This window comes from Chanodichthys erythropterus, chromosome 12 (genome assembly GCF_024489055.1).
Source record: "Chanodichthys erythropterus isolate Z2021 chromosome 12, ASM2448905v1, whole genome shotgun sequence".
Lineage (NCBI taxonomy): Eukaryota > Metazoa > Chordata > Actinopteri > Cypriniformes > Xenocyprididae > Chanodichthys > Chanodichthys erythropterus.
The window spans coordinates 49,629,598-49,646,087 of NC_090232.1; the positions used below are offsets into that span (position 1 = coordinate 49,629,598).

A 16,490-nucleotide genomic window follows, 5' to 3' on the forward strand; every position below is an offset into this window, starting at 1 on the left:
ATTATGGTCTGATTAAGAAGATTAAGAAATCTTAGGTCCTCTCAGAAATTAATTAGTCCATTACAAAATGGAAATTATCGCTGTGGTAATTGTGCGCAGTGTAACAATACAACTAAAACCTCACTCTTTTGTCATCCTAGGACTGGGAGGGAATATGGTATTCATTCTGTTATCACTTGTGTTTCTACACACGTTATTTATCTGATTCGGTGTCCTTGTGGCTTGGGCTATGTGGGAAAAACTTCACGTCAGTTAAAACAAAGAATCAGTGAACATAAAAGTTCTATTAGAAGAAAAGATGTTAACTATCCAATCGCTGCCCATTTTTATCTTTTAATCATGATGTTTCCTCCTTACGCTTCTGTGGGATTGAGAAAGTGAGTGTGCCACCTAGAGGGGGCGATATTGAATTGCTCTTACAGAGATGTGAATTATTCTGGATTTTTACTCTTCAGACTTTATCACCTATGGGTATGAATGATGAAACATTATTTAATGTGATGTTATGAAATATGATCATTACATATATGATATCATTAATAATATCCCTTTATATCTATATTTATATATATATATATATATATATATATATATATATATATATATATATATATATATATATATATATATATTTTTTTTTTTTTTTATTGCTTTGCAAGTTGATAGTGTGCGGGATTTTCCTGTTTTTTCATAGTATATTAAGTACAAAATTAGTGCACAAAAATAGAGCACATTAAGTATATTATAGAATTTTACTTTTTACCTGGGATAGGAATGTGATACATATAGAAAAACAAGTCCAAATATGGTCAACTTCCTGCCAAGTACCCCTGCCTTCCTGGAGATCCAAGAAGACCCTCTCCCATACTTGCAATGGAAAAGGCAGGGACCATTCCCTGTCTCCTCATTCGGCCATAGGACCCTCATAATGGAAACTGTTCCAGATGTTATAGTTTAGAATACAGCTTCAACAGAGGACAAAAGACCTTCTGTCTACCTTCCTTCAATGCTGAGACCAGCACTTTAAACATCAAATCTTTCACAGTGCTAACAGCAGCAATAGGAGGAGTGGAGGCAAGAATGAGAGCAGGTGGAAACCAGTGATATTTGATACATAACCTGATATTGCTGAGTTCAACATGTTCCTGCGTCAACATTTTTGTTGATCCTGGAACAACATTCAAATCAACCAATCAGATTTGAGGGACAAGTTTACAGATTATGTCAAGTTTAGGCTTAAAATCATGAAAATCATCTACATCAGTGTTATTTATCTATCATTTCCCTCTGATTTTTGGGATAACTTATGGGTAGGGTTAGGTTTAGGGGTAGGAATAGGGTTAAGACTAAATTTTCAGAATGTTGTTCCAGGATCAACAAAATATGTTGACCCAGGAATGCATCTAACTCAGCAAAATCAGGACGTGTGATACTCTTTACACTCTTAAAAATAAAGGTTCATTGTTGGCACTGATGTTTCCATGAAGAACCTTTAAAGGGTTAGTTCACCCAAAAATGAAAATTCTGTCATTAATTACTCACCGCAAGACCTTCATTCATCTTCAGAACACAATTTAAGATATTTCTCATGAAATCTGAGAGCTTTCTGTTCCTGAGCACACGTGACAGATGTGAAAGGGTCTGGAGAAGCCGTGGGGAACGTTATGCTGCCTGTAACATTGGTGGTGGGTCAATGATGGTCTGGGGAGGCGTATCCATGGAGGGACGCTCAGACCTCTACAGGCTAGACAATGGCACCCTGACTGCCATTAGGTATCAGGATGAAATCCTTGGACCCATTGTCAGACCCTACGCTAGTGCAGTGGGTCCTGGGTTCCTCCTGGTGCACGACAATATCCGGCCTCATGTGGCGAGAGTATGCAGGCAGTTCCTGGAGGATGAAGAAATTGATACCATTGAACGGCCCTCACACTCGCCTGACCTAAATCCAATACAGCTCCTCTGGGACATTATGTTTTGGTCCATCCGACGATGCCAGGTTGCACCTCAGATTGTCCAGGAGCTCAGTGGTCCAGATCTGGGAGGAAATACCCCAGGACACCATCCGTTGTCTCATTAGGAGCAGGTCCCGATGTTGTCAGACGTGCAAACAAACACATGGGGGCCATACAAACTACCATTTTGAGTTGCTGTCATGAAATTTCAGCAATATAGACTAGCCTGCTGCATCATTTCCTCACTTTTATTTTCAGGGTGTCTTTGAATTTGTTTCTCTGTTGATTGATAATTTTTATTTCCATCAAAACGATGTGGCATACTTTTATTCCTAACACATTACCCAGTCCACATCAGTATAGATGTTTTCCCCCATTGAGATCTGATGTTTTCAAAGTGTTCCTTTGATTTTTTTGAGCAGTGTGTATTGAATATATTTAAGTTAACCTAAAAAAAGTCCATTCTTTTTGTTTAGATTATGTTCAGTGATGTTGTTCTCTTGTTAAGGGCGGGACACTGATATTTCTGCAACTGTGTAAAAACAGTGTTAACCACAGAAAGTCCTTCAGTCTAAAGCTAAAGTGCTTGAGTTAAAACAGTCAGTCATTTGGTTGCTGTTGATCTGATGAGCTTCAACACGGTAAGACAAACACATTCATACTTCAATAAAAACTGATGATTATTTCTATAGATGAAGCACATATAACACATGATTCCTGACATGAGAAATATCTCCTGAACATCTAATGATCAGTTCATTTACACACACTGATGTTGAGCATTAATAATCTTCAGATGAGCAAAGATCTTACTAACACTAAGAGCTGTTTAGAGTGATGAACAGACACTGTTTATGAGTATATGAGTGATGATTTATGCTGTATTATAGATATATTTGATGCTGATGTTGGTCAGAATGGCTCCTGCTCTTCCTCTGATCTTTCTGCTCATGATTCACAGTGAGTCTCTGTTTCATTCACATTAGAAACACTCTGATGTTTTATTAAAGGCCTCATGAGTGGATGATGAGCTCTTTCTCCTGTCCTGTATTCACATATTTCACTTTGAAACAGGAAGTTAGGGTGAGGCATGTCAGTGGGCTTGTCCCTTTTAGAAATGTCCAATAGTCTTTTGCTACTTGCTCGTCAGTGTCAGGTGGTTTAGGGGAGGGACTTAGTCATTGTTCAGAGCATTTGATTGGACAAAAATCACCAGGTTTTGAATATTTTGGGCTCATGTTCTCGGAAGTGAACGTGTAGATGTTAAATCTTTATTGTGTCAAAGGAGTTCAGCTGCATATAAATGAGCTCAGAGCTGATAGATATGAACTAAAAGTGCACCGATATGACAATTTTGTCAGATACCAATAAACAATCATTTGTTAAATTCGAAAGCCGATAGCTGATATATTGGCTGATGAATCTAAATCCAAATTTTTATATAATATTTGAGAGCCTGATTACAAAAACAAAGTCTCTCCATTAAAAGTCATGTCCCAAGCAACATAAATGAAATATATAGTGTACAGTTTGAACCAGTGCAAGTTTTAAATTAATTTTACACTTCTTTGGCCAACTTTCTTTATCAAAGAAAAAAATCTATTGACTTTCAAATAAATGAAATAATGCCTAAATAATGCAAACAATCACTGGAAAACACTTGCGTATAAAGAATCAAAAGACATGTTTCATCATGGATAAATAAAAGGAAATAGCCTACGCATGGACGACAATGACATGATTTTAATTAAACCATATTGATGATGAAAATAATAAGAAAAACTTAAGTGCTAGTTATTATTAAAAATGCATCAATGTTTTTGAAAAAAAAAAAAAAATCTAAAATCAATATTACTGTTTCAAATAACATTTGAAGCTGAAGAGTTAATGAACACCAGGAAACTGAAGCACCTTTCTAGAGAGTTCATTAACTCAACCAAACACATATGAGATTAATCATACATTTATAAAACATAATATTACAATTTATATTTTCACAAAATGAAGCAAATGCACAAGTGAACTTGAACTGTACACAGCAAAATCCCCGGTGTTAAATTAACGCTGCTCAGTGTCTCCTGCGGTCCACTCTACTGTGTGAACAGTGTTAGTTTCTACAAGTGTCGCAGTTAATTAAATAACAAAGTCATTAGACTGACAGACCTGGCAACCTCAAACCTCAGTTAGACCTTCCTCCACTCCAAATCCCTGCCTGTTTCACGCACTTCGTCCCTGAATTTGGACACAGCTTCTGTCTCTGTCTGTTAATCATGTAATTAGTTTCCACCTGTGTTCATTTACTCCCTTATTAGTTCCTTTGTTTGATAAATGTATTTATATGTATGATATGTTCTCCTTCAGTCTTTGTCCGTTCTCATTAATGTTTCCTGTGTTATAGTGAGTTTTCTGCCTGTTTTGAAATTAAAGATCATTATTCTTATTCTCCTTCGTCCTCGTGCCTGTGACACTACATGACGTAACATCATGATGTTCTTGGCTGATTTTTTTGTTTCTCACTTCACTCCTCTGTCTCATTTATTTCTGCTTCACTGAAACACCCTCCATAAAGATGAAGTAAATCACACTGAGATCATTTATCACTCAATAGTGAGAAAAAAGATAGTATTTTAGATAGTATTTTCTGTATCACTGTTTTCAAATAGTCATATTTTCATGGTCCAGTAACTGATATAACAACAATTTCATCCTGATGAATTCTGTGTTTCAGGGGTTTCTAGTGCTGGTTGGGGTGTGAGTTACAGTCCTTCACACATCTGTGCACTAAAGAACTCATCAGTGATAATGAACTGCACTTATACATACCCTACTGGACATAAGATCATGAAAGTGTTCTGGACCAAAACACTGGTAAGAGATAATGTAGAGCCTCCAGATCTGTCTGAGGACCCTGAATACAGTCAGAGGCTTCAGTATCTGGGAGATAAACAGCAGAACTGCACCATGAGACTGAGTCATGTGACACTGAAGGATTCACACATGTACTATTTCAGATTCATCACTAATATAACAGAAGGAAGATGGATTGGTTATCCAGGAGTGACTCTTACTGTCACAGGTGACTTTCATGAGGTTTCTCTCTTCTTCTGTGCATTATGTTGAATAATAATCAGTGTATGACAGCAGCACTAGATATAATGTGTGTGTTGTGTTCAGATCTTCAGGTGGAGTCTCCTGAGAGAGTGACAGAGGGAGATTCAGTCCGTCTGACATGTAAAAGCAGCTGCACTCTGACTGACAGAGCAACATTCATCTGGTACAGAAACTCACAGCCATTAACTGAGAGAAGAGACAGAAACAATGAACTCCTGCTGCAGTCAGTCAGAAGAGAGGATGCAGGCAGATATAGCTGTGCTGTACACGGACACAATCACATCTCTCCTGCTGTTCAGCTCAGTGTCATGTGTGAGTACAGGTTCAGTTTTCTCTTTAAAGTTGTCTTTGAAAAACTAGCAGGGAAGGACTACATATCTCTGATAATTGATAGTAGGATTTGGGGGTCTGAAAAAAACAAAACAGATTCAGATCACGTGTCTCTAAAACACAACAGATCATTTCTAAGGCTGAGAAGGACATTCTTTACAAATGCAGTGCTTTGTCAATCAATAAAAATGCATATAACTAATATATAATATACGTATCTACAGGTGTCAGGTGGAAATATTTTTGTGCGGTCCATATAAGCTGTGAATGCTCTACATAAGCCATTTGTGGACTCAGCAACTAATTAACATTATAAATTACTATTAAATCCCTTGTTTGAGGTGTACCATAAAGCCTACACGTTTGGAAATATGTATGTAACTGTCCATAATTTATTTATTTGCCATACAACGGTAATTTTCTCTAAGTTTGCCAGTTACTGAAACTTCCAAATGAGCTGATCTACAGCAGCTTTTGCGCCTTCACGCTTTTGAGCGTCATTGTCACACATTCTCATTGGTTTGCATTTTTCATTAGCAGGATAAGCTGTGAGCGGATCTCACATTGTATTTGATACAAAACTAATTAGATTTAACCAAATTCATAACTAAAACTATTTTCATAGTATTTCATTTTCTCTATAGAGAATATTTTAATGAAACCTTGTCAAAACTATTTGTCGTGTCTTATTTAAATCTGTGTCCTAAACTGTCAAGGTGAAGTATGTTGTTTGTGTGACACTAGCGGCACCTAGCAGATGATATAAATACAGCATTTTTTGCAAACGCACCTTTCGCCTGTCACACCTCCGTCAACTCAAACATCACAAAAGCTCTTACAGGTGTTTGTGAAGGCACGTCTCAACAGGTAAATATAGACTATTCTCAATAAAAGGTCCAACATATTAGAAATACTTTTTGCTTTGTTGCTATTTGTCATGAGCAAGTAAACGAGTAAACTAACACTGAGAACGCGAGCGTCTCGCATATTAGCTATAAACACATTCAACGTAACTGCATTGGCAGAGACCCTGGAGGCGTATCTGCCATCAGTACTGTGGGCGGAGCTAAAGAGTCACGAGCGCACGCAGCTTCTGCGACATCATTATAAATACAAAGGGAACAAAAGCGTTCATGTTGTTTACATTATATGCACTTGCGCGCCGACTGCCAAAAAAACACAGACATCTGATGCAGCTTTACTCACCACCACCAATCTGCAAATCCAGCACAGAACTGGGACTTGTTTGCAAAGCATTCATCACCAAAATCCCAGAAACAATCAAACATACGTGCACAACTCCATTGCTGCCCCGGAAAAAAACAAACTTCATCCTCTGTTCCCTTAACGCTGGGTTCTTTGGGAAGCTGAAAAGGGTAATCTTTCCCTCATAACCAAAGACACACTCCTTCAGTGACAGGAGCTGCATCTCATTTCGGAGGCTGTGTCCTCCAGAGGTCGCATTTGAAGGCTGAATACTTCATCAAGTATGACATATTTAAGAACAGTAACCGTAATTAAAATTGACTGATATTCAATGTGAGGTGTAAAATACTGTACTTTCTTTCTAACAATGCAAAAATATTGAAATTTAACTAGTAATTTTATTATTTTTTGTGAAAACGAATGTACAAAATAAACTTTCAGATGAGGGAAAATGAACTGACAGCCCTCATTCAAACAGAGAGAGAAACATCACCAAACAATATATTAAAGGCACACCTAAATGTTTTGTTTGTTTGTTTGTTTGTTTGTTTGTTTTTTAAATAGATTGACAGCACTAGTTTTTGTATTTTTCTCTGTTAGATCCTCCCAGCAACGTCTCAGTGTCAATCAGTCCATCTTTGTGGATAAGCCTGACAAGCTACGCAATATCGCGTTCATATCGCAGATGAATCTACGGTTCTGTCTGTTAAATGCCGCTCCATTTGAAAGCAGGTGATGGCGATTTAGCGGTAATCAGGGAACCGGCTTTACTGACGAAATGCGCGTGACAATCGCATGCGATATATCGCCCAGCCCTAAGAGAGAGACTAATATTAGCGTAGACGCCATTCTTCTAATGATGTTAGCGAGTGCATCAGGTGTTATGGGAAGTGTTCCCGGTTCCGGCTGACCTAATCTATGCAGCCTAACAATTTACATGAATTGAATTATAGAAGTAGATAATGTGTTATGTGTACGCAATTTTAAACAGATGTGTTTTTAGTCTAGACTTAAACTGACAGAGTGTGTCTGCTTCCCGAACAGTGATAGGAAGATTGTTCCAGAGTTTAGGTGCTACATAGGAAAAGGATCTACTGCCTGTTTATAATACCTAGAATATTTTGATATTTTGATTTGATTATCAACTGGCCAGAATAATGAGATTGGAATAGACGTGAAGGACTATAATGCTTTAAGAGCTCGCTCAGGTACTGGGGAGCTAAACCATTATAGGGAAGTAGCAAGATTTTAAAATCTATACGATGTTTAACAGGAAGCCAATGCAGTGTTGACAGAACTAATATGGTCATACTTCCTAGTTCTAGTAAGAACTCTAGCTGCTGCATTTTGTATGAGCTGTAGTTTGTTTAACAGGGGATGTGATGTCAAAATTCATCTACAGTATGTTTTTTATTTTGTTTGTTTGTTTTAGATCCTCCCAGGAACGTCTCAGTGTTGATAAATGGATCTGGTGAAATAGTGTCAGGAGATTCAGTGACTCTGATCTGCAGCAGTGATTCAAACCCTCCTGCTCTGAACTTCAGCTGGTTTAAGGAGAATGAAAGCTCAGCTGTTGGATCTGGACAGAGTTTCAGTGCACTACAGAGTGGACGCTTCTACTGTCAGGCTCACAATCAACATGGATCTCAGAGATCAGATGCTGTAACTGTCACAGGTGAAGCTTTTATTAACACACTCCTGTATCTTCACATCATTCATCAGTTTGGAGAGTTAATCATGATGATCTTCCTCTTTCAGTTCATCATGGTGATGGTATAAATGTGATTGTGATCGCAGTGACATCTGGAGGATTATTCTTCATCAGCATCATCATCATCTTGTTAATAATGTGAGCTCAATAGTAAAAAATAAATAATAATAATAAAATGTGTTTGGTTATAAGTAATCCTTAAAAAAAGAATTCTTAAATTAGTAGTCATTGATATGCTGTTAATGTCTGTCATTATAACAGAAAGAAACGAAGGAGTGATAAAACTGAAGATCTCACAGTGAAACAGGTAAATCATTCAGACACACGACTTTACAGAAGCAGAAAATCAATCAATCAGCCATTATCTCATTCTTGATGTTTGTGTGTGTTTGTGTAATTTATTTTCTCTCACAATGTATTTAAAAATCAAAATTCAGGATGTTTGATCTCAGGCAAGAAAGCATATTGTTGGCGAGCTTTTATTAATAACAAATAACCATTTTAGGTCAGTGATGACTGTAACGCAGTTTGTATGTACGAGAAGGAGGAGGCAGGAACCGGCGAATGTTTAACATAACTTTAATATAAAATAAACAAAGAACAAAATGAAAGTAATGCCACACAAACATAATAAAACATAAAATAAAATCTAGACCTGATCCTCTCCTTTTAAGTCAAGTCACCTTTATTTATATAGCGCTTTTTACAGTGCAGATTGTGTCAGAGCAGCTTTACAGTGATAACTGGTATATCATTTTGGCTGCACAGCAGGCAGACCAAAGCACTGTTGAATATCAAATGTCAAGTATCCCCAACTAAGCAAGCCAAAGGCGACAGCGCCAAGGAACCCAAACTCCAACAGGTGACATCAGGTGGCAAACAGATGGCAAACAGGTGTTAAAATGGAGGAAAAAGACGAGAGAAAAGGAGACGGAAGCACAGGGAGCGACAGACGAGAGAGGGAAGAGAGGAAAAAGGAAAAGAAAGGAAAAAATATATTTTTTCCGGTTCCCGGACACACTGCCGCTCGGTCCTCAGCCAGCCAAGAGGCTCTTTCTCGCTGTGCCATGCGATGGTACTGGATACTCAGCAGACGGCTCTATTCTCCTCCGTCCCCTGGTGGCCGGCGATGGCTCCTCTGGCTGAGGGCGGCCCGCGGCGAGTTCACCGTTCCCTGCTCCTCCCCTTCATGCGGACGGCAGCAGGCTCCGGCCCACGGCGGCGACTCCTCTGCTCCCTCTCGGACGGCAGCCACCCCACCTCGTCCCAGGAGCATGGCAGCGAGCTCTCCGTCCCACCCGATGTATACTTGCTCCAGCACCACCTCCTCGGGCAGCCACTCGTGGTCTTCACACTCCCGCACTGCCCGAATCCGCAGCACCCCGATCCCCCTCAGCAGCGAGGGCTCTTCGACAGCATGTCCCTCCTTCCTCCCAGGTTCCTCCCGGCACCAGTGTAACGTAGTTTATATGTACGGGAAGAAGGAGGCGGGAACTGACTAACGTTCAACATAACTTTAATATAAAATAAACAAAGCACAAAACGAAAGTAATGCCGGCAGACCCTCACGGATATCAAACATAATAAAACATAAAATAAAATCCAGGCCTGGTCCTCTCTCGTCCTTCACTGTCGTCACTCCTCCTTTTATGCTTCCGTAGCTCCTCCGTGAGAGATTCAAGACCGGTGCAACACTCAGCTGATGCTCGTTATCACTCGCGTCACTGGTCTCGCGCTGCATCCCTCACGCCTCTCGCCTGCCCTGCTCATCACAATGATGTTAATTAGTAATTTTTCATGTTGATGATGAAACATATATCAGCTTAACATCTTTGTTTACGGCTTATTTTGCAACACAAGTATAAAAACTGTTACAAAGACTACACACTGACATAAAAAGCAAAGAGTCAAACTGACCAACTCAATGAAACACTGAGTACCATAATGGTGACCAAACATTTTCAATAAAAATCCACATCTAAACCTCTGTTAATTCTCAAAAAGAACTCTAGACAAATAAAGTCAGTTAGTGGTTAGTAATAAGAGAGATTTAAAACTTTTCAGTTGATTTCATCCAAGGCTGTGGCTGCAGTCAGTTCTTGTGTTTCTCTTTCCTTCAGTGATTCTGCTCCTTATCATCAGGTGTCTTCAATAATTGAACAAACTCAAACACTGCTCAAGTGTTACTTTAACACCCTGCCAGTTGTTCCCATATGAACACAGAGCAAAAGTAAATTCAACTGTGTATGAGATTGTAACTGGACAGACTGGTGGGACTAAGAATCTACACCTTGGGATTTGTCTTAATGACTTATTTTCTTGTATTTCAGAATGATTTCCATTCTGACGCATCACAGAGAGCTTCAGTCCATGATGAGCCTCTTTCTGAACCGGATTCAGCCAATGGCGCTCCGTATGTCAGTGTGAATCCAGAGAGATTCAGAGGAAAAACTCCTGAATCCAGAGATACTGAGGAGATCCAGTACGCAACTGTCCAATATCACAGAAAGAAAGAGACGAAGAGTGAAGAGGAGAATGAATGTCAGTACGAAAATATAAGAGTCCATCAGCCTGATGCTGCCGTGAGGTGAGAAAAAAACATCTTAACCAGCACAGATCATATAATCTTAGCTGTGACATTGTCCCAGCTAACAGAATTTTGTTACAAGAATGTTCTCTAAATATTCAGTGTTGGTTCTGGGAACATAAAATGTGTTCATTTTTCTTGATGTTAGAGTTCTAGATGTCCAGAAGACATTCTATAGTTTTAATTGATATATTCTGACTCTATGACAAAAAATTGAGTATTTTAAGTTGATTTTGCTGCTATGTGAAAAAAATCTAGTAAAACATGCCGGCGCATTTCCCAACTCGTGTTAACATTGCGAGTATATACTCATAGTAACATCCGTCACACACACACGTCTACAGAAGTTTTTACAGAAAACAAAAGAGGTTTAGATGTTATTGTCTTATAGAAAATGTTTTGTTTGTGTCACCACAATGGAGATCAGTGTTTGCTTTAGTTGAGTTGACTTTTAATTTGCTTCTTTATCAGCAATTGCAGGTGTTTATGGAAAACATTTCTGTGCTGATCAAGCAGATCAACATGTCTGTTTTAATGGTCAGATGACTGCATTAAAGTGGTTTAATCAACTGCTTTATCTGTAGTTTTACTTACTTTTGGAATTTAAACATTATTTAAAATTAAAGTAATAAACTCAACCAATGTGATAAAAATCATTTCTAACACTGAAGTGATTTATATAAAATTGTCCAAAACTATTTAAAAAGTTATATGCCACACACTTAGACATCAGCGTGCATCATACAAACCTCAACAATGCTGACAATAAAAAGAAATTCAGCTACATAATTTATTCATGTCGCAATGCATGCTGGGAACCATGAATGTGTTTTGTATGCTGGCATGAGGCATGTCACCATTGATGCTGAATGTTGATGTCTGTGAGTGTATAAATGACACAAAACATGTTTTAAACAAAGTTAACAATAACAGTTTTATATATAAACTGACGGACATCAACATTCAGCATCTGAAATGCAACAACGGAGTTACAAATGTTATTTTTTACATAGATTGAGTTTTATACTTTTCAATAATGCTTCAATTCCTTATGTCAACAATTACAGAAAAAAAAAAAACAGTTAAATAACTTTAATGCAGTCATTTGCCTGTTATTAAAACAAACATGTTGGACTGATTTATCAATGCAGAAATGATTTCTGAAAACACCAGCAACTGATGATAAAGAAGCAACTCGACAAAAGTCAGATAAAACCAAACACGGATCCCCATGATGGTGACCTTAAGCTAAAAAAATTTTTAATAAGACATCAGCATCTCAGGCCCCGTCCACACGGAGGTGCATTTTTGTGAATACGCACAAATTTTGTATCGGATAGGCGTTTCGTCCACACGGATCCGGCGTTTTCGAAGGGTGAAACCGCTATGTTTTTTAAACCATGTCCCAGAGTGGATAAATCTGAAAACGCTGTCTTTGCGTCTTTGCATGTATACTACATAATTTTGAGTCGTTTCAGTGGTTTTGTGTGGACGCAGATATTTTTTGAGACGAGGAAAAAAAAAGACCGGTTTAGGGTAAGCTCCGGCTTCGTGTGGACGTAGCCTAAATTTTTGTTAATTCTCAGTAAGAGCTTCTGTAGACGTGTGACAGAAATAAAGTCAGTCTGGTTAGTGATAAGTGAAGCTGGTAATGCTGTTTGTGGAGTTGTTTAATCAGATCTTCAGAGATTTAATGTCTTTTATCTTCAGTTCATCTAAGGCTGTGGCTGAAGAAAGTTGTAGTTTGTGTTCTTATTTCTCTTTCTTTCAGTGTTTGTTCACAGCAGGTGTTTGAATGATTGAAAGAATGTTTCAGGAACATCAAACTAACCTTTAAATAACATTCTACTAACATTATGGAAACTGAACAAATTTTTGTTCTTGGAATGTTACAAATCAACGTTCCTACAATGTTGAATTTTAAATAAAAATCAAGTTGAAAGAACGTTTGAGGAACATTATACCTTATAAAACACTTAATATTTAGAGAACGTTCTTATAACAAAATTCTATAAGCTGGGTTGTGCTCCTGTTTGTTTTGTGTTTTTAGGCGATCAACTGTTGAAACTGTAGAAGATGCATCAGTGATCTACAGCAGCGTCAAATGAGAGACCAGCGGACACAAACCTGTGCTCAATCATTAAATGAAAGATTGTTGGATAATTGTATATTTGTGAAATAATTTACCCATCAGTTCAGACCACAACCAACATGATCAACATCCATATTAAGACTCATTTGTTCTCTTTGACTCTTTGTGAGAGAATGATGGTCATTATCTGCTGGATTGATTTTTTTTGTCTGAGTTGAATCTGTTAGTAGCATGTAATTTGTTGTTTTTTCAGTATTTTTGGTCTTCAGTTTTGGGCATAAGTTTAGAAATCAAAAATATACTTCAGAGAGAGAAATAAAATCTCAATCTGATTCTAAACAATGTTGTTTACATCTTAAACATCACACTCTCATCTGAAGTTAAGTCAAATAAAGTCTGTTATACTGTAACTAAAATTGACAGATTGTAACTTTTAAAACAATAATGCATTTATTAATAATTAAAGTGTGTTTTGACATAAGCTAGCAACAACAGTGTACTGCTATCAACATTCAAATGCATTAGTATTTTATTATTTAATGTATTTTATAAGGAGTTTCCTCTGCATGTTTTACTTTTTACAACTATTGATAATGCTTTAATAAACTGCTGAATAACCTTCCAGCTATTTAAGTGTGTGGTGTCTCTGATCTGTTTGGTACACATCACTGGTAGGACCTCTAGTGGTTGAGTCATGAATTATTATTCATGGACGGGCATAAACAGATTATGGGATTAAATTCCCATCAAATGAATAGTGGTCACAGATCAAAAAATAATAAGCATGAATCAAACATTTAATACAAAAACACAAAAATGTATTGCACAAACTGAAATAATAATAATAATAATAATAATAATGCAAAATAATCAGAATATCAAATGAAGTGGTCACAGCTCAAAATATATTAAGCTTGAATTAAAAAAAATAAATAAAAGTGCATTTAAAAGAATAACAAGCATGAATCAAAACTTTAAACACATTAAAAAATATATTGTACAAAACAAACTTGTGCCTGGCTCACCTAGTGGCTAGTACTGTTAGTACTGATTTTTAGTATTCATACAATAATAATAATAAATGCTTGCTTGTTGCCTCTTAAATTCCTGTCTTTTGCACAAGAGAATATAACACATGAAGCCTACCTCATTAATATATTTGTTCATGAATTACAGTTTAAATAAGATTTGCCATCACAATTGTTTAGATCAGCGGTTTTTAAACTACCACCAGCAGGTTTCTCCCTCATCTATTACACCTGATTAAACTCATCAGCTCATTAGTCGAGACTGCAAGACATAGGGAGACATACAAAATGTGCATGGCTGGTTTAGATATTTGTATTTTGCTCATAGCCGATAAAGGTTTTTATTGTTGTTAGGGCCCGAGCCCTGATGGTGTGAGGACCGTATAGGAATTGCTTCGTTTATTATTCTTCTCCAAAATGGATTGCATTTTTGAGGGCCTGAACATGCTCAAAAACTCTTCAAACTTTGCACATGCATCAGAAGTTGTGAAAATTTACATCTGATAAGAGTTTCAGAATTGGGCGGTTTTCTGTGCTATGTTGGTGTGTTTCTTTTGGGAAGTTTGGGTGAGGTGTGTCAGTGGGCTTGTCCATTTTATAAATATCCTATAGTTTTTAGTAACGTCACAGTCTTGAACATGAATTGTTAATCTGCTACTCGCTAGTCAGTGTCAGGTGGTTTAGGGGAGGGACTTTCTCACTCATCAGTGCATTTGATTGGACAAACATCAGTGTATCGCCAGATCATTAGTATTTTTGACTTGTTTTCTCAGAAGATTGTGTGGAGATACTGTAGAGGTTTATGTGTCAAAGGACTTTGTTTACATAGAAGATCCCAGAGCTGACCGACATGAACTAAAAGCCATGAAACTCACATTTTTTGATATCTGTGATTCTTTAAATCATTGATTATTTTCTTCTTAATGTGTCTTATTAAGATTATTTGATAGTGCAGCTATTGTTCATGACATACTTCTTTGTTCTGTTTCACACATTTGTCTCTGTGTTTATTTCTGCAACATCCTTCATCAAAGCTGAAGTAATTCACATTGAGATCATTTATCACTCAAGTTTTGCTTATATTTGCTTATATAAGCTTTCAGTGGTCCATTGTGACTGATTAAAAAACATTTTCATCTTGATGAATTCTGTGTTTTAGGGGTTTCTAGTGCTCAATATTATCAGCTTCAGTTATTCTGTCTTTTGTGTTCCTGTAACTTTCCCTTTAAGCGGTCAGTTTTATTTGTGATGGGATAGGGATAGCTGCAGGTCGGAGTAATGGGTGTGCCGAAAGGTGAATTGCTACAACAGAAACTGAAAAAAAATCATGTTTTGTCCTGTATTTCTTCTTTTCTAAACTGTCTTTGCTAGGTGATCATAAAAGCAAGTAGTAGAATAACAGGTAACACTTTACAATAACAGTACATGAATAATCATGAACTAATACCTGAATTAATAGTTACTTCAACATGAACTCATGATTAGTTAAGATATGAACTAATGAAGAGTGATCCTTAACTACGACAGGAGTCATAGGGATTCATGCATGAAAACAGCAGCCTCAACTACGCGTTAATACATGTTTGATAATTAATGCATTAATTAACATTTAGGGTAAACGAAATCAAACAGTCTCTATAAGGAATAATAAATATTTGGACTTTGAAATAAATTTAAACAATTTATTATAGTCAGAACTTAAATTACTGACATCAGCAGCTTCATTATAAACATTACTGAAAGGCACAGGATTAGTTTGTCATTATTTTCACTGATCCTCCTTATCAAACATATAAAATATTAAATACACTAATAATTTATCTTAAAAGGTCTTAATGTTTTGTGATATTCTTTCCTAACAAACTAAACTACTGTGACTTACATCAGTTCCTGAGGAATTGGTTCCCAAAAAAATAACCAAACAGGAAACATGAACTAAGGTCAGGGAATGTTTGCTGGATTCAGATTCAGAAGTTCACTCTCCATCCAGACGCAGGCCGTGATCATACTGTACCTCCATTCTCTGACTTTTTGAAAAGTCACACAACATCACTTAACTGGGCTGAATACTTATATAGTTGTGTTACATGTGTATTTGATAGTAAGTTAATGATAATCATGAGCTGAATTTGTTAAGTAGTTAACAGTGAATTAAGTATGATGTGCCCCCTCAAGTAAAGTCATGACATAAGTATACATTAACAAACCATTATTTGATGTTAGTATATGGTTAGTTAATAATGAATTAAGTATGATGTGCCCCCTCAAGTAGTCATGACATAAGTATACATTAACAAATCATAAGTTGATGTTAGTATATGGTTAATAATGAGTTAATTACGATTGTGCCCTCTCAAGTAAAGACATGCACTTACAAATCATTAGTGCCATCCTTATTCATTTACACCCCGGTACAAAAAAACAAAATAAAATGTATTTGTATGTTATTTTTATTTATATAATTAAACAT

General features: G+C 36.9%; 1 protein-coding gene across 1 annotated transcript; it reads left to right on the forward strand.

Moving 5' to 3' along the window:
- The first annotated feature begins 2,860 nt into the window (after window positions 1–2,860).
- On the forward strand, window positions 2,861–13,608 carry LOC137032807 (B-cell receptor CD22-like). The gene is made up of 8 exons (XM_067404766.1): window positions 2,861–2,915; window positions 4,684–5,031; window positions 5,130–5,378; window positions 8,035–8,277; window positions 8,361–8,451; window positions 8,575–8,620; window positions 10,644–10,900; window positions 12,951–13,608. The coding sequence occupies exons 1-8, from the start codon at window positions 2,861–2,863 to the stop codon at window positions 13,006–13,008; spliced, it is 1,347 nt and encodes a 448-aa protein (XP_067260867.1). The 3' UTR covers window positions 13,009–13,608.
- The last annotated feature ends 2,882 nt before the right edge of the window (window positions 13,609–16,490 follow it).

Bases quoted from the DNA above. Each gene is read 5' to 3' on its own strand.
- LOC137032807 (XM_067404766.1), top strand. From the start codon at position 2,861: ATGTTGGTCAGAATGGCTCCTGCTCTTCCTCTGATCTTTCTGCTCATG. The intron at 5,379-8,034 runs GTGAGTACAGGT...TGTTTGTTTTAG, and splicing joins TGTTCAGCTCAGTGTCATGT to ATCCTCCCAGGAACGTCTCA. The intron at 8,452-8,574 runs GTGAGCTCAATA...TCATTATAACAG, and splicing joins ATCATCATCTTGTTAATAAT to AAAGAAACGAAGGAGTGATA.